The 24,012-nt window shown below is 30.2% G+C and overlaps 4 protein-coding genes across 7 annotated transcripts; 2 read left to right on the top strand and 2 right to left on the bottom strand.

The window, feature by feature from the left end:
• Window positions 1-193: 193 nt before the first annotated feature.
• LOC145749945 (heparan sulfate glucosamine 3-O-sulfotransferase 5-like) lies at window positions 194-3,212 on the top strand. The gene is made up of 6 exons (XM_082565839.1): window positions 194-477; window positions 591-789; window positions 1,097-1,268; window positions 1,476-1,671; window positions 1,906-2,066; window positions 2,127-3,212. The coding sequence occupies exons 1-6, from the start codon at window positions 324-326 to the stop codon at window positions 2,217-2,219; spliced, it is 975 nt and encodes a 324-aa protein (XP_082421965.1). The 5' UTR covers window positions 194-323; the 3' UTR covers window positions 2,220-3,212.
• LOC145749946 (transmembrane protein 45B-like) lies at window positions 3,119-5,620 on the bottom strand. The gene is made up of 8 exons (XM_082565840.1): window positions 5,458-5,620; window positions 5,236-5,339; window positions 4,807-4,977; window positions 4,543-4,649; window positions 4,318-4,449; window positions 4,130-4,205; window positions 3,859-3,970; window positions 3,119-3,712 (listed from the first exon to the last, which is right to left on the bottom strand). The coding sequence occupies exons 1-8, from the start codon at window positions 5,550-5,552 to the stop codon at window positions 3,589-3,591; spliced, it is 921 nt and encodes a 306-aa protein (XP_082421966.1). The 5' UTR covers window positions 5,553-5,620; the 3' UTR covers window positions 3,119-3,588.
• An 11,757-nt stretch (window positions 5,621-17,377) lies between these two features.
• On the top strand, window positions 17,378-20,509 carry LOC145751462 (uncharacterized). 2 transcript variants are annotated; one of them, XM_082567620.1, is made up of 7 exons: window positions 17,378-17,633; window positions 17,851-17,949; window positions 18,632-18,831; window positions 18,948-19,110; window positions 19,224-19,445; window positions 19,511-19,597; window positions 19,699-19,838. In XM_082567620.1, exons 1-7 carry the CDS (start codon window positions 17,577-17,579, stop codon window positions 19,702-19,704), a joined length of 834 nt encoding a protein of 277 aa, XP_082423746.1. In that variant the 5' UTR covers window positions 17,378-17,576; the 3' UTR covers window positions 19,705-19,838. The 2 variants fall into 2 exon arrangements, with proteins under 2 accessions (XP_082423746.1, XP_082423745.1); XM_082567619.1 differs by having other exon boundaries at window positions 17,382-17,633; window positions 19,668-20,509.
• On the bottom strand, window positions 20,198-23,799 carry LOC145751463 (receptor expression-enhancing protein 1-like). 3 transcript variants are annotated; one of them, XM_082567624.1, is made up of 10 exons: window positions 23,652-23,799; window positions 23,427-23,499; window positions 23,182-23,258; window positions 22,428-22,548; window positions 22,026-22,227; window positions 21,651-21,845; window positions 21,384-21,476; window positions 21,112-21,197; window positions 20,977-21,008; window positions 20,198-20,643 (listed from the first exon to the last, which is right to left on the bottom strand). In XM_082567624.1, the coding sequence occupies exons 1-9, from the start codon at window positions 23,681-23,683 to the stop codon at window positions 20,979-20,981; spliced, it is 909 nt and encodes a 302-aa protein (XP_082423750.1). In that variant the 5' UTR covers window positions 23,684-23,799; the 3' UTR covers window positions 20,198-20,643; window positions 20,977-20,978. The 3 variants fall into 3 exon arrangements, with proteins under 3 accessions (XP_082423750.1, XP_082423748.1, XP_082423749.1); XM_082567622.1 differs by lacking the exon at window positions 20,977-21,008; XM_082567623.1 differs by lacking the exon at window positions 20,977-21,008 and having other exon boundaries at window positions 22,020-22,227.
• Window positions 23,800-24,012: the final 213 nt, after the last annotated feature.

Raw genomic sequence — 24,012 nt, forward strand, 5'->3', positions numbered from 1 at the left:
GTATATCTTGTTCTTGTTACTTTTTACAGTTCTTGCAACTTTAACACTTTAAAAAAACGTAAATTACTTACATATATTTTTTTTTAAATTCTTTTTTGTTAACAGTAATCCCAATTTTTTTTATGCGATTAAATGTTTTTTTAGCACATACAAGCTTAATGTTAAATATGAAGTGTATTTTATTTTTAGGTTAAACTGCTATGATTTTATGTTTTTATATATTTTATATATAAGGGTTTGGATGACAAAATTTATAACATAATAATGGTTTTTTGTTAAACAACCTGACAAGCATCAATTTTATATTGTATTTTTTTTACAAAATGAAAAAATCAGTTGTTAATAAAACCTGGGTATGGACTTTGTTTTGGATTTTTGGATTTGGTTGGAATATATACAACTACAATAGCGACCAAATAACACGTTTTACCAGCATTAAAGTAAAATCATTGCATGAAAAAGTTTGCAATGAAAAGGGTAAAAATTCTGTATGTTAAAAAAATTTTCCTTACTTGTTAAAATTGGTTTTTTAATTATTTCTCTTTATTTTATAAATAATATGTATTTAAAAAATAGCTATGTTAATTTAGATAAAACTTGTTTTCCAACATTTATAAAACCCGAAAGTTTTCAACAAACAAGGTTCCCACAAGCAATAATTATAGGTGCAAAGAAATGTGGAACCCGTGTTTTGCTTTCTATGTTAACTGCTCATCCACAAGTCAATTCCTTGTTGGAGGAAGGTCATTATTTTGATGATAATGTCTCATATGCATTGGGTGATAATTGGTAAGAATTCTTAAAAAATCTGTATATATATAATAAAGTTTAGTGGCTGCCAAGGTGTAATATCAAGTGCATTTGCAAGTTGCAACTATATAATGACAAGTTATTTCAGCTCGTTGGGTGGGCATTCAACTAATTATTTTATTGGAATTTAACTGGGTTTGTTATATTATTATAAATTAAACAATATTTATTTTCAATAAATTAATTGTTAATTTAAATTTAAGATGTTTAGATTAAATATAAATCATGAAGGGCTATTTCTAATTTAACACCGTTTTTTTTATCTTATTTATATTTTATCACATAGGTATAAGAGTAAAATGCCACAAACAACCAAAGATCAAATAACAATTGAAAAAACACCATCTTATTTGCCGATAGGTTTTGTTCCAAAAAGAATTTACAAATTTAATTCAAATATAAAGTTAATAGCATTGTTGAGGAACCCTGTTGATCGATTGTTAAGTGATCATGTACAGGTAGGATAAATAAATACTAAATTTCCAAAATATCTCCAATATGGAGTACTAAATCATATAAATACAAAACAATGAGAACAGAAATGTAAATAATAATTTTTAAAATATAAATTTTATTGCTATTGGTAGAGTTTGCTTTTTAACTGTAATTTAGTTTTTTTAAAACTAATAAAAAATGTGCTTAATAATGGTGCTGTTTTTATACAGATCAATCAACTGAGATTAAGTAAAAACAAATCTTCATTAAAAAAAACAGGAGAAGAATATATTGATCAAAAACTGTTGCAAGTCAGAGATAAAACACCAGTTAAAATTGGAAGATATGTTGAGCACGTTAAAAATTGGTTAAAATATTTTAAATCTGACCAACTTTTAATACTGAATGGAGACGATTTTGTTAAAGGTAAAAAAAACATTAAAAACTACAAATTTTTATGTGCAGTGTTTTTAAAATTGGTATCTGGTCAATTTAACTGGAAAACAACTTAAAACTTTGACAATTCAACCCCTTTTATTTTTTTAGGTTTTTAACTAAACAAAAGTAAGGTTTTGTAGGGTTGGTTTATCCGGAGCTGACTTGTCATCCTAACAAATTGACATAAAACCCTTTTTAACTTGATATCACTTTGTGTTTTAGATCCCTTACCTGTTCTTCAGAACCTCGAGATATTTTTAAACCTAAAACCCCACTTTACAAGTAAAAATGTATTTTTTAATGCAACTAGAGGGTTTTATTGTTGGTTAACAGAAAATGGACCAACTTGCGCTGGAAAGGAAAAGGGAAGAATCCATCCAAAGGTACCAGGGTATTTAACTAAGTTGACTTCGCGGACTAAATATTTATTTACATTATTACAGATTAGCATGAAGGATAGAACAATACTGGAAAATTACTACCAGCCTTATAATGAGGAATTATTTAAACTTATTGGGAAACAATTTTATTGGTAGACCACTATTTTGTTTTGCTATTAACGAAAAAAAGGTGGTGCAATTTCCTATTTTATAAGTTTTAATTACATTTTAAGTACAAAAAAACCTATATGCTGTGTTTTATGAGCACTGTATTTTTTGACAGATTTTGTGATTAGCCTAAATGGAGTTTTGTTTTTAAACCAAATTTAAAATGTACATTTTACTTTAGGGGTTATTTTTTTCTTGTTAAAGATGTTAATACCTTTTATGTAGTATATCTGTCTTGCTTTTTGTGATTACCTTTATTTTATTCTTCAATCCATATTCGTTATGTGCAATATTAAGAAGTTACCAAATACATTATTTTTTTTTTGTATATTTCTTTACTTTCGATGTGGGAAAGTCGAAAAAAAAAGATCTGGAAAAGTCGACTCAATCACGTGTTGCCAAAGGCAGTTTGAAATATTATAGAATATAATTGCCCGTATAATTAAACTGCTGATTAAGTGCTGGCTCAGCAGGAGTTCATACTGTTTATTGCGCCTTATTCAAGGGCGCTACAGCATGAGAGCAGTGGGGATTGAACCCATTACCTCTTTGTGGTGTAGCAAGTGTTCTTACTACTACACCAGGCTGCCGGTTGTAGGGTTGGTTAATGTTTTATAATTAAATGAACTAGTTTAGCATTATATACGATCAGTGATTTTTAATATCATAAAAAGTTTGCCTTCCAAAAGGAACAATTTTTGTTGCAGTTCCTAATTAATGGCAACAACAGTCCATAGTTGACATATAATTTCCAAACATACAAAAAAAATTGTTTTTTTACCTTGGGCAAGAAAATTAAAAAAGTAAATTGGAATTTAAATTTTAACTGTGTAAAAAAAGAAAAATATAACTGTATTATTAGACTGCATACATAAAAACAGGTTTAAAAATAAAAAATACAACTTTGCATTAATCTTCTTTTATATGTGCATGGAATAATAAAATCTGAAACTTTACAAAATTAATTAGTGCAAAATAAACAATGTACCATTTAAATAACTATATTTGATTATAAAGATTTTATGTTACTTGTACAATTTCACATAAAAATGTCAGGATTAGAGAGGTAATTAACAATAGGCATAGTATGTTCACCACAAAAATCGATAAAAAGGAATTGTACCAAACAATAAAACAGGTTTAAGGTTTCTGTTATTAAGGGGCTTCTTATGTACCATATCGAATTGTATAAAAATTGCAAATATAACATGGACTGACTATTTCCGCATGCATAATGATAATTAAACAATAATTAATAACTTGTGACATCTTATTCTGCAACAAAATTAATTTCATTTTAAAAATATATACAAAGGTAATACTTTAATAATATTTACAAGAAAATCAACATTTAAGTTTAAAGTTCGTCTTCGTCTGATAATAAGGCACCATTCAAGGGAGTTGAAGAACTAATTTTTCCATTTAGGTTTTCGTAAGATTGTGAAAAACTAGAATCTAACTGACGTCGCATTTTTAAAAACCTTAAATTAACAAAGCTATTAGTTATTAAAGAGTAATAATCATTATATAACTTCCTGTGGATATTTTTCAAAAAAAAAGGTAATATATATTATTTTAATTGCTAAATTAATAAGGTTATAACAGGACATTTAATTGAAATACTTACAGATAAATAAGATAGTACATGACACCGACAAATATCATGCTTGCTGCTACATGCCAGGACCAGAACAAAGTAATGAACATGGTGTTCAACATTGCTTCACCATCATTGCAATCTTAAATGTATTTTTATATGGTTTTAAATTAGGAAAGCTCAGGTACAATGGAATATTTGCTATTAAAACGGAGCATTTTATTATCTAAAATTAAAGATGGGCCAAACCAAATAAAATTAAAGATGGGCCAAACCTTATGATAAATTAATTTAAAAATACCTCCATCATGTGACGAAGCTCCATGTGTACAAGGGTCCCAAGATGGCTTGCCAGGAGGATACAAAATATATGCAACCTATAACAAAAAAAAAATAGAAAAAATTTTATTAAATTTTATTTGTCGCAAAAATGTTCCTATTTTATAAAAATAAAGCATACAATTTCGGAAAGATGTGTTTTTAACTAACCTGCCAAAACCATGTCCCCTGAGCTATGAGCAACACTACTGACAACATTTCAGACACATGAAGATATTTTTTCTTGTTCATTAGGAAGACTTGGGCAAATGAAAATAATGCTCCAGCCCAAACTGTAACAACCTAAACATACAACAACAATGAAATGTTTTTATAGGATTAGTCTTTTACCATAAAAATGATAAAACTTTAATACAACAATGATATTAAACAAACCAATAAAATGTGAACTCTTGTGTCAATATGAGAGCGGCCATGGAGATGAAAATAGAACAAATATCCTTCAATAAATAAAGCTATAGCAGCTCCAAGTCGATCGATTCCTAATAAAAAATTAAGTGTTTAATTTAAAAAACCTTTTTTTAAATTTATTTATCTTATAGGAAGGCTTACTTTACATCCAAACCATAGAGTAACATTTTTTACTTTAATCCAGTCTTGAGTTTTACTAAAGTACAATTAGGTATAAATACTAATTACCTGCTGGAATAACATGTCTAGCTGTGTGGCTTAATATATCACAAACTCCAGCCAATCCGAAAAAGAAATACATAGTTGCATGTTGCCAATTTGCGGGCCCCGTGAAACTGCCTGTAGATGAATATAATTTACCCATGGGAGCACCGGGGTAAAATAATTCTATGAGAATACCTGAAAAATACATATAGATATAAGTTTGTTTTTTTTAATTCAGTTTTTCATGCAATAATGAAAATAAAAAAAAGGATATAATTATTTATACAATAACTATAACATTAATGCAACAGAAAAAAAATAAGAAAATTAATTTTATGAGAATATACTAATAGTTATTATTTAAACAGCAGCAATGCATAATATACATAATGCCATTGTTAAAAATCTATGCCAGGTTTCATTATTTATGTGTAATTTATTAAAAATACAAACCAATTGAAACGAAGAAAATTTTAATGACTCCTTCGATAACAATTCCTGAAAATGGAATTTTTCCACAACAACATCGGAAAGTTCCACTTTTATTTTTATTATCCCTAAGAATATTATTTAAACACTAAGAATCTAATATAGGCTATAGTAGTTTAAAAAGATTATTTAACATAAAAAAAATTTAAAATGGTTTTTAACAGTTATATAAAACACTTTTAATACCTTTTTAAATAACTTGTAATAAACTTCAATGTGTACCACAACCCAAATAAAAGAAAAAATGTTCCTGGCAAAACATGGCCACCATAGCTTCCCATATTCAAGTTAAATTAAAAAATTATTAAAAATAAATAAGTAACTTGATTGGTACACCTTAACTTGTTAACCTCCTGTTAAAATTAAATCATAAAATTTTATTTTTAAACGGCTGTTACTATTTAAATCACAAATGTCCCTTTCGATTTTTTAAATTTAAAAATCTATTTTTATCATTTTAAAGCATGTTTTCTAATAGCTTGTCTTTTGTTACATAATTGTATGTAAAAAAAGTAAAACAAAGCAGGGTAGAAATCACATGATGATGTATTTGATATTCATTGTAAATAGCCAGAGGTTATATTACTGTTAGTAGCGGGTTTTTTCATTAAAATGTTACGTGAATAACTAATACATTAACGCTCAAATTGCTAGCGAAATTACTATAAATTCAGTATAACCATAGATATAACACAACATGTAATTCAATATCTATAACATAACTGATTTACCGGTTAACCAGACACGCCTTATTTACCACTGTCATTCTGCTAGAATTTTTTTTTTTATAAATTCTAGCAGAACTCCGCATTTTTCCGCAAAATGTTGTGTTTACATAAAAAGTTAATTCGGCAATATAAAAATGTTAAGCTAGTAAAGAAATCATTACTTACTATTGTTTAATCTGCTATAGAATAAAATGTAAATTTTATTCTATAGATTGTTTTACAGAGGGTGCTTTTTAAGTAATAAGCTGGTATAAACCAATTTTATGCTAAAGTTGAAGTTTTACATTCGTTATTTGCATAAGTTGTAGAGCGACGAAAAAACATTAAAGAAACCAACATTTGCTCGGCCGTAATTTTAAATACTTTCCAACGATAAGAGTTGAAAAAAAATTTAACATTGCATAACTCTTATAACAAAGATAAAGTATTGTCATTTTTAAAGGCCACAAATGTTAATTACGTCAGTAGTTAAGCTAAAACTTATGGAAAAAAGTTGGATGAATCGGCCGAACGTCGACATTTGGGGCTATTTATAAATACTTTCCGACAATAGGAGTCGAAAAAATTTTTTAACCCGGCTTAATAGTTTAACAATAATTAAAATAGCAAAGTTTTGAGCGCCACATTTTACGTTTACAGCAGTTATTGACCCGAGAAATAACAAAAGAGAAACAAAGGCCCGCTCCTACCCGAAAAAACGAATCTCACTCTCCAGCAGAAAGTATATTCCGACAATAGAATACAGCCCAAAATTTAACAATCAATAAGTAATGCCAAATAAACATTGTACGCCAAGTTTTGAGTTTCACACTTGTTATTTGCAAAAGTTGTAGAGCGACGAAAAAACATTAAAGAAACCAACATTTGCACGGCCGTAATTATAAATACTTTCCGACGATAGGAGTTGAAAAAAAATTCAACATTGCATAACTCTTATAACAAAGATAAAGTATTGTCATTTTTAAGGACCACAAATGTTAATTACGTCAGTAGTTAATCTAAAACTTATCGAAAAAAGTTTGATAAATCAGCCGAACGTCGACATTTGGAGCTATTTTTAAATACTTTCCGACGATAGGAATCGAAAAAAAATTTTAACCCGGCTTGATTGTTTAACAATAATTAAAATAGCAAAGTTTTGAGCGCCACATTTTACGTTTACAGCAGTTATTGACCCGAGAAATAACAAAAGAGAAACAAAGGCCCGCTCCTACCCGAAAAAACGAATCTCACTCTCCAGCAGAAAGTATATTCCGACAATAGAATACAACCCAAAATTTAACAATCAATAAGTAATGCCAAATAAACATTGTACGCCAAGTTTTGAGTTTCACACTTGTTATTTGCAAAAGTTGTAGAGCGACGAAAAAACATTAAAGAAACCAAGATTTGCTCGGCCGTAATTATAAATACTTTCCGACGATAGGAGTTGAAAAAAAAATTCAACATTGCATAACTCTTATAACAAAGATAAAGTTTTGTCATTTTTAAGGACCACAAATGTTAATTACGTCAGTAGTTAAGCTAAAACTTATCGAAAAAAGTTTGATAAATCGGCCGAACGTCGACATTTGGAGCTATTTTTAAATACTTTCCGACTATAGAAATCGAAAAAAAATTTTAACCCGGCTTGATTGTTTAACAATAATTAAAATAGCAAAGTTTTGAGCGCCACATTTTACGTTTACAGCAGTTATTGACCCGAGAAATAACAAAAGAGAAACAAAGGCCCGCTCCTACCCGAAAAAACGAATCCCACTCTCCAGCAGAAAGTATATTCCGACAATAGAATACAGCCCAAAATTTAACAATCAATAAGTAATGCCAAATAAACATTGTACGCCAAGTTTTGAGTTTCACACTCGTTATTTGCAAAAGTTGTAGAGCGACGAAAAAACATTAAAGAAACCAAGATTTGCTCGGCCGTAATTATAAATACTTTCCGACGATAGGAGTTGAAAAAAAATTCAACATTGCATAACTCTTATAACAAAGATAAAGTATTGTCATTTTTAAGGACCACAAATGTTAATTACGTCAGTAGTTAAGCTAAAACTTATCGAAAAAAGTTTGATAAATCGGCCGAACGTCGACATTTGGAGCTATTTTTAAATACTTTCCGACGATAGGAATCGAAAAAAATTTTTAACCCGGCTTGATTGTTTAACAATAATTAAAATAGCAAAGTTTTGAGCGCCACATTTTACGTTTACAGCAGTTATTGACCCGAGAAATAACAAAAGAGAAACAAAGGCCCGCTCCTACCCGAAAAAACGAATCCCACTCTCCAGCAGAAAGTATATTCCGACAATAGAATACAGCCCAAAATTTAACAATCAATAAGTAATGCCAAATAAACATTGTACGCCAAGTTTTGAGTTTCACACTTGTTATTTGCAAAAGTTGTAGAGCGACGAAAAAACATTAAAGAAACCAACATTTGCTCGGCCGTAATTTTAAATACTTTCCGACGATAGGAGTTGAAAAAAAATTTAACATTGCATAACTCTTATAACAAAGATAAAGTATTGTCATTTTTAAGGGCCACAAATGTTAATTACGTCAGTAGTTAAGCTAAAACTTATCGAAAAAAGTTTGATAAATCTGCCGAACGTCGACATTTGGAGCCATTTATAAATACTTTCCGACGATAGGAATCAAAAAAAAATTTTAACCCGGCTTGATTGCTTAACAATAATTATAATAGCAAAATTTTGAGCGCCACATTTTACGTTTACAGCAGTTATTGACCCAAGAAATAACAAAAGAGAAACAAAGGCCCGCTCCTACCCGAAAAAACAAATCCCACTCTCCAGCAGAAAGTATATTCCGACAATAGAATACAGCCCAAAATTTAATAATCAATTAGTAATGCCAAATAAACATTGTACGCCAAGTTTTGAGTTTCACAATCGTTGTTTGAGTTAAAAGATAATTTAACACTGCACAACGGCCACAAATGTTAATTACGTCAGTAGTTCAGAAGAAATCTAAATTTCTAAAGAAAACAAATTTTAATAAATCGGCCGAACGTCGGCATTTGAAGCCGAATGCTTTAAATTTTAAATTTTAAGTTAACTTATTGAGCAATCTTTGTTTAAAGCCCAGATCCCACGACAAGGGGTTGCTCTTCATCCGGGAAAGAAGAAAAAATAGAAAAATAAAAAGGTGTTTTGTTGATAGTAATAAAGCAGTAAAAAAATTTAAAGGTCAATTGGTTAATACAAAAAAATAGATAAATGAAAACAAAAAAAGAACAGATAATAATAGAATTATTACAATTATATGAATTAAAAGATAGATTAAATGTAAAGGAATTAAAAAAAAGATTGTTTGCATAAGAGGCAAAAAATTTACAATAAAAATATAAAACTGAAATACAAATTTGTTTCAAATCATTTCGATTAAAAAATAAAATATTCGGTTTTAAGTTGCCCTTATCACTTTGATATATTATCAGATTATAAACGTTTACCTGAACAGTAAGTTTTTGATTTCTTAAGAAAAGCCATATAAAAGCATTTTAAATGTTGCGCACCTATAAACTAGATGTGTCAAGTTTGTCGCAATAGGTTAAGCAACGAATTCCCCATTCGTGGCAGATCTGGGTATATGTTTTGTTCTGTAAAACTGCATAAAAAATTATTAATCCCTCACTATCTAAAACTTGTCTTACATAATTTTCACAATAACCTATTTCTTTGTTTGACTCCTCGAAGCTTAATAGATAACGATAAAGATCATGTTTGTTATTTAAGATTGATGGTTTAAACAAAAAACGAATCCTGGGTTGAATAACGAGGTCACCGATTTTTTTTGTGGAATGCTCTGTATGCTGTTTCAGACAAAATTGATTTTTAATAAAAAAAGTTATGTTGCGATAAATATTTTCAGTTACGTGGGAACCAAACATATTGTATTGACTAAGTTTATAATTGTGGCCCTTTAAAAACAAAGAATGACGATAACCATATACAGTGTTTTTTGATTTATTAAATGGTAATCTAATGATGGTTAAAATCTGATTTTGCACATTTTGTAACAATGGGCTACTTGTTTTTGGCCAAGAAACATCCTTCGCATAAATGTAATTACAGTCCAAAAAAAAACTCTTGGGTTTTTGAATGTTAGTTGGTTCTGTTTCATAACTTTTTTTAGTTAGAATTAAATTTTTCTCGGAAACATCACAATTATGATTGTTGTCACCAAATATTGTAGTACCCTTTAACGTATAAAAAAATATATATCCGTTTGTATTAATGTCGTCGTAAGCCGTTTCATGATTAACAGTTTTGATTACTTTAGCAGCAGTGTCATCGCATTTATATATAATTTTGCCATTGTCCAAAATGTTATAAGTTATGTAATGACCAGAAACAAGAGATGCGCCCAAATGCACTACTACAGACCTTAACTCATAAGTTTTTTGAGTATTGCAAGCGGAATTAAAAAATTTTAAATGTTTGTCCGGACGAATTGTAGTTTGATTTTTTAGCTGAAGGCCTGCTCTTAATAATGATATTACTAATAAATTTGGTGTATTAAAAAAATTGCAAGTATTAATATTTTTGCAGTTGCATTCTTGACAGTTATCTGGTTCATTTTTTGCTATAAAATAATTAGAAATATAACTTGATAATTTACTATCCTTAATTGTAGGGTTGATCGGAATTAACATTATATTAGGGGTTATTTGAAAGTTTGCGGGACGAACAAAATTACATGATTTGCAAGTTAAAACCGAACTACATGAAATTTCTGTGTCACAGCCGATTAAATTTAACAAGTCACAAAAATCACTACTTTTTACAAAAAATTCACTTGCGTCCTGTTGGTTTCCGAATTGTAAATTATAAATCGTACAAACTTTTTTTACGGTTTCTAAATGAAATTGATTATCAACGTTATCGTTTAAACTAATTGTATGAATTAATTGAAAAAGATTAAGCCAATCTGAATTTATAGTATTTATCATGGTTTCGGTTATGGAAAATGGTTCAACTATTGACATTAGAGCATGCATAACGGAATTAAACCAACATATGTTGTCACTGTTTAATAAGCCTGTGAAACGCAAATGTGCATTTGATACAATAGCTTGTATGCCAGAATTATAGTTTGTTGCAATTTTAAACAAGGTATAAACCACCCAACACCTGTATAAATCTAAATCCTGAAAAAAAACATTTTTAATTTTTGTATTTTCGCATAAAATGTCTGTTGTAAGACAGACACAAGCTCCACAATTATAACCATCTCGCTGTACAATAAGCGTACGCTGCGAAAAACTTATTTCGTCGGTAAAACCTAAGTCGTTAAGCAAGGAAATCATGTTGGTCTTAATAAGATTAATAAGTGAATAATTACTACCATCCGCCGAGTCATACAAAATTACACAACCTTTACTTTTAACAAACGCAATTAACAAAAAATGATTTTTCCACAGTATCGGAAAAAAGACGTTATCTCTAAGCTGGCTGTCTTCCCGCAATATGCTTTTAAAACAACGTCGATAGCGTTCAAATTTACACTTACCCTCTACAATTTTATAAGTTATGTCGCAATCTACAGCTCCAAAGTTTAAGCAATTTTTAAGCTGTTGCGATGGCGCACGACTGACGAAACATACGCGTCAATTATTGATGTCGAAAACCAACCGTTTGAATATTCCTTATAAAAAATGCGAATTGAGCGTTGTATCTCTAACGATGGATTTACATTTACCGTTGCCAAATCCACCCACTTAATTTTGTGTTCGTCAAAAGTATTTAACGCTAACGCTTTTATATTTAAGCTTGTTGGAACAGAATTCCAAATTTGTTTTGCAAAGTTTTCTATTTTGTTAAGTTTCCACAAATTTAAACCAAGTAAAACATAACAACTGGGTGTGAATAATTTAGATATCATTAAAGGTTTGGTTATTTCAATATATGGTTGTGCATCCACATCAACAACAACAGGGGAAGATGAGACCAAAGGCTGTTTATTTGATGTGTCTATTATTACCGTAATTTTAGATGTTTTTCTTTCCTGTATTTTGGGTTCAACCAAGTTAACGTAGCGTAGTACTTTTGACGCACCGTTCGACGTGTAAAATCCCTTATTGCGACGCTTTCTTTTTTTAAAAGAGGATACTACAACGGGAGTTTCTTTTTTCGCCGGCGTATTTTTTTGCGTTGGTGAAACGTAAATTTTGGAATCAACTAACGATTTAACTTTTGAAACACTACATTTTTGGGCATTTTTAGAATGAATAATTGAATATGCAAATTGTTTTTCTGTTTCTACAATTTCCTTTTGAAATTCTTCAACAAAGTTATCCAGTCTGTTAAATCTTTTACCTTTTAAATATGTGAGTTTAAGTTCTCTAAAATGTTGCTCTATTATACCTTGAGTTAAATTGTTTACGTTAACAGATTGCAAGTTTAACGAATTAAGAGATTTTATAAATTCGGATTGGTTTTGATAAAATACAACATTTTTTTTGTTAACTGATTGTTGATGCCTGGATAAATCCCCCAGCAGTAATTGGGATGTAGTTGAAATCCTACTTAATATAACTTTAATTATATTGGTGCAAAAATGTATATTACAATATTTGTTAGGCCCAATCGAATCATCAATTTCGTGATTTATTTTTACAACACTATCCAAAAATTTACGGTGAAGCCGTTCGTAGTAAATAAAAAAAGGTGAATTTTGTTCCTGTTTTTTGTCCGAACTTTTACTAACAAAAAAATTTATTTCCTCGGATTCACTTTCATCCGAAGATGAACCCGAATCACTTTGACTAAAATCAAAATCCAGATTTGTTGTGTGCTCAATATTGTCAGACATTTGTTTTAACTTCTCAAAATGCGTTTTAACTAAATCCGAAGTATTTTTACAACTAGTCATAATAATTATGCTTTCCATTACATTATCCAATTGTTCTAAAGTCGTCGAAGAAAAAAGTAAAGATATCCAATACATAACACAAAGACGCGTCGCCGAACTTTTATAATGTTTAATTACAATTCGCTTCGCAGCACGCATCGCATGACTTAAACAATTATGAACAAACGTTGACGTCATATCGCCAGACTTCGCCTTTCCTTTAACAATACGCCAACACCGATGATAATATTCAACTCTATTCTCTCTACAAAACGCTTTAAGAACCGCATTCCACATAGCCATACTACCGTCAATCATAACCATAACAGGCATTTTAGAATTATTACAAAATTTAAGCTTGTCAAATAAAAATTTTTCAAGAAAGTGGCTAATGCTTACTCCGCTATGAGATCGCGTAATGTTACTTGCAACCGGTAGTGCGATTTCACCTTCATTGGGATTCCTTACTAACAAAGTATAAATTTGAAAATCAGCCTTATTTTCAGTGTGCTGGATAATACTACCAGTTGCATCAAAATAAACCACGTCCCTAGTTAATAATTCACAGAACGCCCGAATTTGACCAAGCGAATACATAATCACTCCGTGTTCGTGGGCAGTGATTTGCCGAATACAATCCTGACCTAACCTAATATATTCGAGGCGCAAAAGTTCTAAATTGTAGTTACAGTTGCTAGTATAACGCTCGGATAAATTTCCTTTAGATTTAAAATTTCGCAAAACAGATTGGGATGGTGCGAACGTATAAGATCCAAGGTAGCGCTCGGTTTCAGTTAATTTTCTGTTTAAATGGCGTTTCGCTTGCGCCGCGGTGCGATTACGAAGAACGTCGTTTAGTTCTTGTGCCTGAATTCCGGAGACGCGTCTACTTTTTATACATGATGGTTTATGCGATCGTTTTCCATAAACCTTAACATTTGCAACTACCTCTTTTATCGTAGAGTTTAGTGTAACTGTGGATTGTACTTTACAACCACAACATTTCGCGTGCGCGCAATACGTAGTAACACATCCTTCTTCGTAACTCTCAGTCGAAGATTTAATGTTTAAAACATTACCAACCCTTTTCAAATAATTATTACGAATGCATGGTACGCAACCGTCGTAAATAGCATGAACGCCTTCAACTACTATATGCTTATATATAAGATTTCCAAAATGTATTTCACCACGGTTGTGAATCATTTTTTTCCATTGGGGGTTTGTTATATAAAAAGACGAATTAATGGTAACATCAGTATTTCGATAACTTTTCTTGTTTTTAATCGGCTCTGCCATGTAGGCCAAGCTCTCCAACGTACTATTTGACAAAAAAGGTTTTAAATTTGCGTCCCCATTATCAATAGTTATTTGGGTCGAAATAATATCTTTTATCGTCGAAAACTCTAAGTCGCCTGAAACTGTTTTTGGGGTCGAAATATTATCTTTTATCGTCGAAAACTCTAAGTCGCCTGAAACTGTTTTTGGGGTCGAAATATTATCTTTTATCGTCGAAAACTCTAAGTCGCCTGAAACTGTTTTTGGGGTCGAAATATTATCTTTTATCGTCGAAAACTCTAAGTCGCCTGAAACTGTTTTTGGGGTCGAAATATTATCTTTTATCGTCGAAAACTCTAAGTCGCCTGAAACTGTTTTTGGGGTCGAAATATTATCGTTTATCGTCGAAAACTCTAAGTCGCCTGAAACTGTTTTTGGGGTCGAAATATTATCGTTTATCGTCGAAAACTCTGGGTCGCCTGAAACTGTTTTTGGGGTCGAAATATTATCTTTTATCGTCGAAAACTCTAAGTCGCCTGAAACTGTTTTTGGGGTCGAAATATTATCTTTTATCGTCGAAAACTCTAAGTCGCCTGAAACTGTTTTTGTGGTCGAAATATTATCGTTTATTGTCGAAAACTCTAAGTCGCCTGAAACTGTTTTTGGGGTCGAAATATTATCTTTTATCGTCGAAAACTCTAAGTCGCCTGAAACTGTTTTTGGGGTCGAAATATTATCGTTTATCGTCGAAAACTCTAAGTCGCCTGAAACTGTTTTTGGGGTCGAAATATTATCGTTTATCGTCGAAAACTCTAAGTCGCCTGAAACTGTTTTTGGGGTCGAAATATTATCGTTTATCGTCGAAAACTCTAAGTCGCCTGAAACTGTTTTTGGGGTCGAAATATTATCGTTTATCGTCGAAAACTCTGGGTCGCCTGAAACTGTTTTTGGGGTCGAAATATTATCTTTTATCGTCGAAAACTCTAAGTCGCCTGAAACTGTTTTTGGGGTCGAAATATTATCGTTTATCGTCGAAAACTCTAAGTCGCCTGAAACTGTTTTTGGGGTCGAAATATTATCGTTTATCGTCGAAAACTCTAAGTCGCCTGAAACTGTTTTTGGGGTCGAAATATTATCGTTTATCGTCGAAAACTCTAAGTCGCCTGAAACTGTTTTTGGGGTCGAAATATTATCGTTTATCGTCGAAAACTCTAAGTCGCCTGAAACTGTTTTTGGGGTCGAAATATTATCGTTTATCGTCGAAAACTCTAAGTCGCCTGAAACTGTTTTTGGGGTCGAAATATTATCGTTTATCGTCGAAAACTCTAAGTCGCCTGAAACGGGTTTTGGAGTCGAAATATTTTCCTTTTTGATTGTAAACTTAAAGTCGCTCGAAGGAGTTTTGGGGGTTATTAGTTTATTTTTACTTATCGGGATTTTTTTTGGTGTTAAAAATGTAGGCAATAACAAGTGCTTACAAAAAGTTTTTATATTACGATGTCTTAGCACTATGCGATCGGTTATATTAACACTTGCATTTTTGCAAACTAAACCACAAACTTTCCATTGTTCCTCAGTTAATGTAAGGGCAATGTGTTGTTTATCGAAAACACAGCAAGGGTGAAACCATTCATTACAACTTTCACACGCAACCATAAGCTCCCCAGCAACCCAAATATTTTTACACACGCAAAACACATCATCCACACTAAATGAATTTTCCCAATCACTCGACACATTACATTTTAAAATTGAATCACTTTTTAAAAAGTCGTGAAATAGCAACAAGCAATAATCAATTTTATCGACATCACAAACATTCTCAAAGGCATTACAAGTTAATTTACATAACTTCCATTGATCCTTTGTTAACATCCCGCCTAGATTACCACTTGCAAATATATCGTTAGGATTGAACAAATTGCCGCAATTAATACATTCGATTGTAAAACTTTCCGTCGTAGGACTACATTTTGTACTAGACAAGGACACCGTTACTTCGTGATCGCTAAAGGTTGACCTATATTCTGTAAAAACAGTATCGCGATCCGAAAACATTTCCCGGATGTGTTTTCTTAATTCACCATTTACAATCCACTCCCTTTGTATTTTTATTATGTTTTTGCGCGTTGGTTGTACCTTATTGAGTTGCAGATAAAACTTATAAGAGTTATGCAATGTTAAATTTTTTTTCAACTCCTATCGTCGAAAAGTATTTAAAATTACGGCCGAGCAAATGTTGGTTTCTTTAATGTTTTTTCGTCGCTCTACAACTTTTGCAAATAACGAGTGTGAAACTCAAAACTTGGCTTACAATGTTTATTTGGCATTACTAATTGATTATTAAATTTTGGGCTGTATTCTATTGTCGGAATATACTTTCTGCTGGAGAGTGGGATTCGTTTTTTCGGGTAGGAGCGGGCCTTTGTTTCTCTTTTGTTATTTCTCGGGTCAATAACTGCTGTAAACGTAAAATGTGGCGCTCAAAACTTTGCTATTTTAATTATTGTTAAACAATCAAGCCGCGTTAAATTTTTTTTTCGATTCCTATTGTCGGAAAGTATTTAAAAATAGCTCCAAATGTCGACGTTCGGCCGATTTATCAAACTTTTTTCGATAAGTTTTAGCTTAACTACTGACGTAATTAACATTTGTGGCCCTTAAAAATGACAATACTTTATCTTTGTTATAAGAGTTATGCAATGTTAAATTTTTTTTCAACTCCTATCGTCGGAAAGTATTTAAAATTACGGCCGAGCAAATGTTGGTTTCTTTAATGTTTTTTCGTCGCTCTACAGCTTTTGCAAATAACGAGTGTGAAACTCAAAATTTAGCTTATAAATTCTTTATAACAGCTTATTACTTAAAAAACTCCTTCTGTAACACCATCTATAGAATAAATTTTCATTGTAGGTTAAATAACAGAAGGTAATGATTTCTTTACTAGCTTAACATTTTTGTATTACCGAGTTAACCTTTTTATGTAAACACAACGTTTTGCGGAAAAATGCGGAGTTCTGCTAGGATTTAAAAAAAAAAAAATTCTAGCAGAATGACAGTGGTCCTAATTTCCTGACAAGCTTCGCAACGTTTTTTGAACAATTTTGGTTTTTTTACGCGACCGTCGTCACGTATCCACGGCGTTTGTTTACAGGGGGTCTTTTTTAAAAAAAAACCGTAATATTTCTAACTTTAAGAAAAATTATTTCCAATAGCTTTAAATAATTTTTATTATACCTGCGATGTTTAACATATTTAAAGGTCTTTTTATTTATGTCATTTTACTTGATGACACTTTTGTCCAAAACAAAGCTACATATAAGCTCTGCTCTTTCATTACATGTGAGGTTATTACACTTGTCTTGCACGTGACATAATCTTTAGAATTATCAATAAGGAAAGTCGTAACTTGAGTAAAATAGGATGTCTGAAGGTGATGCACCTCCAACTGTTATTAATGACCTTGAAAATAATGAAGAGGTAAAGAGTATTTTAATTCTAATTGTTAAAAGTTGTCAAATCGTAACTGTTTTTTTTTAATTTTTTGATATCTGGCCCAACAGCCACATGTTAATGATATAACTGTACTGCTGTATAGTTGATAATATATTCGACAAACGGGCTAAATTAAAATAAAGTTTTGATATAGAAGCATAGGGCTAAAAAACATAATATACAAATTAATTACTAAATATAGCAAAACGAAGAAGTTAGTTCTGATGATGAAACCAAGAAAACAGATGAAACCCCTGACGAAAATTTTGATACAACCGAAATGTTGGACCCAGAAGCTGAGGTCTTACTTAAAATATTTTTTTTTAAATCTTAAAAAAGATGGGCCTCTTTCAAAACATTTATGTGGTGGTTGGAACACAGGTTTACTCAATAAGGTCGTGGGTTTAACATTCACTGCTTACATGTTATTGTGGACTTGAGTATGATGCTATTTCGGACCTCTGCTCACTCTGGAAAGTAAGGCAGTGTACACAAGATTTTTTCGTTTAAAAAAATGCCCGCCTAAAATTAGCACTTTGCATGCCTGGTGCTAAAAACTCGTGTGAATATGCAACAGAAATCACATATAGACCAATAATTTTGATATGCGTGCAAGTGTGGTCGCGTCATTGGTTATGCTTGCGTACGAGATCTTGACGAAAACTGCCCGATTTTTCAGACTGGCCTCTGCTAAGCTCAAAACCCATTGGCAGACTAATGATTGGGCAATGGCATTAAAAAACAATTCAAAATTGGGGTGGTGTAACATATATATAATTCCATGTTTGGGCGAAAAGGGGGTCTTCCCACATTCCAAATTTAGATTAACAACAAAAGGGTTTTTTACACTATGTTAGCACAACTTTTATGTTTTAAACAATTTAAAAGCAGTTTTCATATTTAAATAAAAACCTTATATTTTTATAACTAGATTAAATTTACATTGTGTACTTGTAAGCAATAAAACTTATAAATATTCATAGTATGTCAACTTAGAGCATTGTCGCATTGGAAGTTTGGAAGGTTTTGATCGTCTTAAAAAAGTAGAAGAGTTGTGTTTAAGAAACAATTTATTGAAAAAAATTGAAGGTCTCGACTGTTTATCCTCAACGTTAACTGATCTTGATCTTTATGATAACCGTCTTAAAAAAATCGAAAACTTAGAAAGCTTGACTTTACTAACGTAAGGATTTTTTAATTAACAATATAAATGTAATATTTAAACTATAATAAACTTAAAAATGTTTTAAATAAAAAACCAAAAAATATTTGACTTTTTTTTTAAATGTTCCATTACAGAAGTTTAGATCTTTCGTTTAACTTATTTCGATCAATTGTTGGTCTTGAAAGTTTGGTTAATCTTAAGAAGTTGTATCTTCTTTCAAACAAGTTTACCAGGATTGAAAATCTAAATCATTTACAAAACATTACAATGCTGGAATTGGGAGATAACAGAATAAGGGTAAAAATTGCTGTTTAAAATAGTTAAGTATATATATTCTATTTTTCTTAATAACATGATGGCTTTTGCATTTATGCCCCAAGTTAATTGCACAAAAAAGAAAATTATTTTAGGAAATAAACAACCTTGACAACTTGGCGAACTTAGAAGAGCTATATCTTGGTAAAAACAAGATCACACAAATCTCAAATCTTGGCAGTTCCAAGAGATTGAGAATTCTTGCACTTATGAGCAATCGAATCACTAAAATTGAAGGATTGGAAGAACTTAATGATTTGGAACAACTATATCTTAGTCATAATGGCATCGAAGTTATTGAAGGATTAGAAAACAATGTAAGAAATATATAATATATATATCCAAAAAACTTTTAAACAATGTATTACTTTTTGCATTTTAGCTAAAATTAGACACCCTTGATATTGCTGGAAACAAAATTCAGAAACTTGAAAATGTTGGTCACTTGGCTGACTTGGAAGAATTTTGGGTAAGTAGATTTAATAAAATATATATTTTACCTGAATTTTTTTTAAATGGCCATAAATACAAAAATTCAGGCTAACGATAATTCATTTTCTGACTGGAAAGATGTAAAGGAATTAACCAAATGTAAGAAGTTGGCAACTGTTTATTTGGAACGAAACCCAATTCAGACTAGCATTCCTACACAATATCGACGCAGACTTATGGCTTTGCTTCCAACCATTAAACAAATAGATGCTACCTACACACGAACTGGGATGTCGTAATTCTTTTCCGATGAGATTTGCTTTTAATGTAGCACTTTTTGTAAAGCTTTTTTCTGTTACTGTCAATACATAGTTTTTCTTTTTTTTCAACCAGGATTTTTAGATTTATATTAATTGGTATTCTAATGGTGCATAGTTCTTCATTTTCTTATGCCAATTTTGAGTTTCAGATTTATTTATGATTAATGTCATTATTCTATTTACAACAACTACTCTTAATTTGTATAGCTAGAAGAATTTTTTAAAGATTTACTTCTTTATCAGGGTTTAGACAAAACTGTATACCACTGTGCTATATTTAAGTTACTCCACTGATTCTAAAAAATTACAGGTTTTTGTAACGATATAAGTTTATGTTCAATAAGCGAGAGAATTGTGCAAAATAAGCTAATTTTACAGTAAAAAATACAAAAACAAAGGAAATCATAAGTTTAACCTACAATCTAGTAAGCTTTCATTCTATTTGATGCAACCACACTTAATCCCTCACCTAAATTGCTTGCAATACAAAAAAACATTATGCAACATTTGGCAAAATAAAAACAAAATACAAACAACAGGACAAAGACATGAATTAAGTTATGTAACAACAATTTTAAAAAAAGCTTGGAGAATATTTGTAAGGTTTTATCGCAACTGTTTATGAAAAAGGGGCAAAATGGAAGTAATAAATTAACTTTTATTCGGTTATGAAATCAGAGGGTGCTTCTACGTAAACAGGTTTTTTGTGGGATTTTCTTTTTGATCTTCTAACAATATATTCTTCAGTAGGCAAAGGTGGCATCTGCAAATTAAACAGTGATTCTCAAATTATTTTAAAGTTCTAAAACTATAAAAATACCTAAAACTACTACCCTACTGATGCAACAAGATTGTTAATATTGATTTAAAAGATTTAGGAATATTATATTGAAGTTTGTTTAATTACTGATTTTGAAGTGTTATTTTGGGTAGTAAAAGTAAATCAATAAATAAGAAATCAAAAGAAATAGAATTAATAATAATTGCAAAAATATAAAATTTTTCAACACCGAAAAATTAAAAATCACAAAAAATTAAAGATATTTCTATTAGGATTTATAGTTTTTGATATTCACCAAACTACTCTTATAAATACCATTATTTTTTTCCTTTGTCTTTAGCAATAGGCTAAGAAAAAGTAAATGAAATTTTAAATAAAAAACCTTCATTACAGTACAGGTTACCAATTTTCAGGCAAATTAATATTAAAATCTTTTTGTCAAAAAGAAACCTGTTTTGTGTTGCTCTTGGAAGTTTTCTTTCGACGTGGCATTGTGTAATAGCGACTTGGTAACCCGGCAGGCTGTGGTACCGATTCTATTTATAATTAAAATTAAAAAAAAATAATTCTGTTTCAAATGCAGAAACAGTTTATTTAAGAAAAAAATAAACATTGCATTCACCCAAAATTAAATTAACAATTCGCACTGATTCTTTTAAATAATATTCACCTATGTATGCAAAATTATTTACAAGCTTATTGGCATGCTTAAAATATTATACCTTCAGCGTAATTACTTCTTCTTGTTATTTGCATGTCATCAATTGTATAATCCACCGGTGCTGAGGTAAAGTCATCATCCAAGTTGGATAAACCTAAATCAAACATAAAATTCATTGTTTGTGAGGCCCTAAATTTGTATTGGTTCAAATTAGAAGTACATTAATTTGTAGTGCTTAGTTTGCTCATTACATTTATTATTTAATTTAAAAACTAGGTGATGATGATTTAAACTATACACAGTTTAAACAAATTGTTAATAAACTTACTTTGCAAATTGTTGTTTGCATTTTCAGCTGGATCATCGGTTGGCAATTGTTGAGACAAGTTCATCATCGAGTAGGCTTTAAACTGTGTTGTTAATCTACCATCACCACCAGGGTGTGCTGCAGAGTCCAGTGTTACCATTGGCATCGCACTTGCTGACATCTGATGTCGTTCATGCATGATTCTTGGATCCCCCACTAAAAATAAATTTACATAAATTAAAGTTTTATTTTTATAAAAACAATAAATACTGAAATGTTTATTTCTTTATTATTACTATTAAAGCATTACCAACCATTAACAAAAAAAAATATATTTAGTTAAAATAAAAGTTAAAATTATATATTTCTTTTAAGCTTATCTTTGTTAACGATTACTTTGACTGTGAATTTCTGTGTTTTCCGGTATTTGAGTAAGGTCCATTACACTGTAACTTCTTAATTTATCGGTGACCACAGCTTGACTTTTAACAGCTGCTGTTACCATAACATTTGCTGCCATATTTATTCCCTTAGATCCCACATCTACCATAGTTTGAAAACTTTTCTTTTGGGCATTTTCAAGAAACAAATCTATTTCCTAAAAAAGTAAAAAAATTGTGTAAGTTTTTTTTTTCAAGTAGTGGTTTTTTAGGAATCTTTGTTTTTGTATTCAAATAGTATTGATATTATCACGCAATGGTAAATGAAAAATTTACAAGAACCAATAATTTTTTTTTAATATGAGGATACAAAAACTGCTAAACAAAATAAAGCCAACAAATATCCCATTTTAATTACCTGTTCTCGTTTCGATAAGTTAGGGTGAATAAATTTCCGATATAAATAACTGGAACCCTTTGTATAAGGCAGTGCCAACCACAAAACAAAAATCATTTTTCCTTCGTAATAAAATGGTAGCCTACGAAAAAAAATCATTTTTGAAAATCATGTGATTTCATGTCACATTCTTTATTGTGTAAATACTGTCATGCATACCAATAGAAATGTAAATAAAAAGGAATAGTTAAACTCAACCTAAGAAAAACATTATTAAATAAGGGTAATTTAGCAAAAAAACCCTTTGATGTTGAATTTAAAAAGATTTTCTTGTTTAATCAAGCTTAACATATTAAGGGGAAAAATCCTAATAATTTAGTAATCAAAGATTATCTTTTATTTAATATTCTTAAACATGAATGTTGTGTTGATGTTTGTTAGTAAATTCATATAATTAATTTAATGTATATATTTTGTATATAAGCATCATGATCTTATGTCCCTAATGATTATAAAATAAATATATCTGGCTTTTTTTATTTTCTAATTAATTATTAACTGTGTCAATTTACAACACATGTGGGTACCCAATATGTCAATAATAATTAAGGATAACTCTTTTTGTCTTTTTAACTTGGTTAAATAAAAATAAAATCAGACACACAAACAAACAATACCTATAACTTAAAGTTATTTTTGAAATTATTTATATATATAGTTAAAGTAAAATCGATCTTCATTTAACACAAAATATGATGTTATAAATTATTCCTACCATGATAAAAACACATCTGTAAAAGTTTCTATTGCCGTGTACAAAGCAAAAACAACCCAATACATGATCCATCGAACCTAAAAACAATGTAAAAATTACAATTACCTAACAGTTTTTGTGTAATATCTATTGTAAGGCTTGAAACGTTTTACATAAATAACAATTTTTTTTTTTTTTATTAAAAATAGTGGAAGTTGACGCAGTTTAAATATTATGTTATTGTTGTTGTTAGTCATGGCACTTACATATTGTCTCACATTAGCACCTTTTACTGCTTTGTAGGATGAATAAGCTGGATATAATAAACCTCCACTTACACTATAATATAAAATAATATTTAGAAATAAAGTTTTGCCAGTTTGATTAACATATTTTATATTGAAACATTTATTTTGTTAAACAATTTTTTATCATGCCTTTTGTTCTTTTAATACATTTCAAAAGAAATCATTTGTTAAATCATTACTTACATTGCAAGTCTTGATACGACGGCACCACCCATTCTTATACACAATATTGCACTTATTACATTTCACTAAACCTAAAGTTTTAAATAATAACCCTAAAATAATTTAAACGTAAATAAAAACCTAAATCTTACAGTACCAAAAAAAACAAAAATAATTCGCCCTACATTATTGTTAATATTGTTTTTTTTTGTAAGCTGGAATTTATTTTATCTTAATAACTATAGCCACCGCCCTACTAAACCTATTTTCTTATAATTTTATGTTAAACAAATTTAATAACAGTTTTAAACAACGAAAAAATTACCGAACAGCTGACCAAATGACGTTTAAAATAGATTCTCTTTCATATTGCGCCTTGGCT

The sequence above is a fragment of the Corella eumyota genome, chromosome 4, assembly GCF_963082875.1.
Source record: "Corella eumyota chromosome 4, kaCorEumy4.1, whole genome shotgun sequence".
NCBI lineage: Eukaryota > Metazoa > Chordata > Ascidiacea > Phlebobranchia > Corellidae > Corella > Corella eumyota.